General features: G+C 40.7%; 1 protein-coding gene across 1 annotated transcript in view; it reads left to right on the top strand.

Moving 5' to 3' along the window:
- The window catches only part of TEX43 (testis expressed 43), a 12,117-nt gene extending 11,467 nt beyond the window's left edge, over window positions 1-650 (top strand). The window contains exon 3 of the mRNA XM_012664288.1: window positions 405-650. Coding sequence (XP_012519742.1) covers window positions 405-614 — 210 coding nt within the window. The 3' untranslated portion in view covers window positions 615-650. The remainder of the gene's footprint in view (window positions 1-404) is intronic.
- Window positions 651-1,992: the final 1,342 nt, after the last annotated feature.

Below are 1,992 nucleotides of genomic sequence, written 5' to 3' on the forward strand. Positions count from 1 at the left end.
TTAGCCGGGCATGGTGGCGCATGACTGTAGTCCCAGCTACTTGGGAGACTGAGGCAGGAGGATTGCTTGAGCCCAGGAGATTGAGGTTGCTGTGAGCTAGGATGACGCCACAGCACTCTAGCCTGGGCAACACAGTGAGACTCTGTCTCAAAAAAAAAAAAAAGTTGAACAATCTGACCCCGAGTTTATCACCTTTATAGTCTAAAGTCACACAGTTCTTCCTCATAGTCAGGTAACACTGAACCACAGAGAATTATTTTTAGAAAACAGATGTTGCTCTGTCCACCAGAGCTTCCTTCTCAATAGGGAGTTCGAAAAATTATTGTGAAACTTCCATCTTAACCTAACAAAAAAATGATGTTTGATGTGATATACAGAAGACTTTTTTCCTCTCTCTCTCTCAGCTAGCAGAAGTGTGTGGAATCTATACTGGCCCTTTAGAAGACTCTCTGTTTTTGAATCACAGCGAAAGGCTTTGCCATGGGGAGGATCATAGAGTTGTCTTGCAGAAAGGACCACCAGAAATAAAAATTGCAGATATGCCTTTGCATTCGCCTCTCTCCAGATACCAAAGCACTGTGATTTCCCATGGCTTCAGGAGGCGACTAGTCTGATGCAAGTAGAATAAAGTAATAAAGTGTTTCAATCTCTTCTGCCTCTCTCTTCCTCTCTGTTTCTGGTGTTTAAGTCCACTGTATTATACATTTGTATTTCACCTACAAGGTCAATTTGTTTAAAGGTCATAAGTCAGTTGTACACTTATTATAGAAGCTTTAGAAAGGAAAAAGGCTCTGAGAACATCCGAGCTAAAGTGGGAAGGAAGAAAAACTTCCTTGCTGACGTGAATTTCACGCTAAGTAGGTAAGAATCAGCAGACTGGTCCAGTCTCACGGTCCAAACTCACTACTCCTCTCCCTTCCTCTCCTCCTCGCTCCATCTTTGTTATTCATCCCCTCTGATACTCAGTCAGATGAGCCAAATCAAGAGTGGCAGAATGGCGAATTATTTTCGCTACTTTGCTGACTGCCCCCAACACCCTTCTTTCCGACCCACCCCTCCAGCACCCATGCCCCTAAGGCTCTGGACACTGGTAATTCATCACTATGGCAATTAGAAGTGTTCAGCAGACAACTCTGTGATACATCACATAATATTTAGCTAAGAGAGATATACTTTCTGCAATAGAGTATGCAACTGTCAATTTCCCACAGCAAAAAACAAATTCTCATAATTTAACATAAAAATTATCATATGTAAAACGGTACAGCCACTCTGGAAGACAGTATGGTGATTCCTCAAAAAATTAAATGTACAATTACCATGTGATTCAGCAATTCCACTTCTGAGTATAAGATACTCAAAAGTGAAAGCAGGAACCTGAGCAGGTATTTGTACAACACTCACAGCAGCATTATTCACAATAGCAAAAAGGTGGAAACAATCCAAATGTCCATCAACTAATGAATAAATACAATGTGGTACATACATACAATGGAATATTATTCAACCATAAAAAGGAACAACATTCTGATACATGCTGCAACATGAAGGAACTTTGTAAACGTCATGCTAAGTGAGATAATCCAGACACAAAAGGACAAATATTCTGATTCCTTTTAAATGAGAGACTTAAAATATAGTCAACTCCATAGAGAGAGAAAGAAGAGTGGTCTCTAGAGTTTGTGCAGGAGGAGGAAATAGGAAGTTATTGTTTAATAGGTACAGAGTTTCAGTTTGGCATGATGAAAAAATTCTGGAGATGGATGGTTGCATAACAAGATGAATGTACTTAACGCCACTAAGTTGTATATTCAAAAAGGGTTAAAATGGTAAATTTTGGCCAGGCGTGGTGGCTCACGCCTGTAATCCCAGCACTCTGGGAGGCCTAGGCGAGTGGATCATTCGAGTTCAGGAGTTCGAGACCAGCCTGAGCAAGAGCGAGACCCCGTCTCTATTAAAAAAATAGAAAGAAATTAGCTGGACAACTAAAAA

The sequence above is a fragment of the Propithecus coquereli genome, unplaced genomic scaffold (genome assembly GCF_000956105.1).
Source record: "Propithecus coquereli isolate 6110/MARCELLA unplaced genomic scaffold, Pcoq_1.0 Scaffold88, whole genome shotgun sequence".
NCBI lineage: Eukaryota > Metazoa > Chordata > Mammalia > Primates > Indriidae > Propithecus > Propithecus coquereli.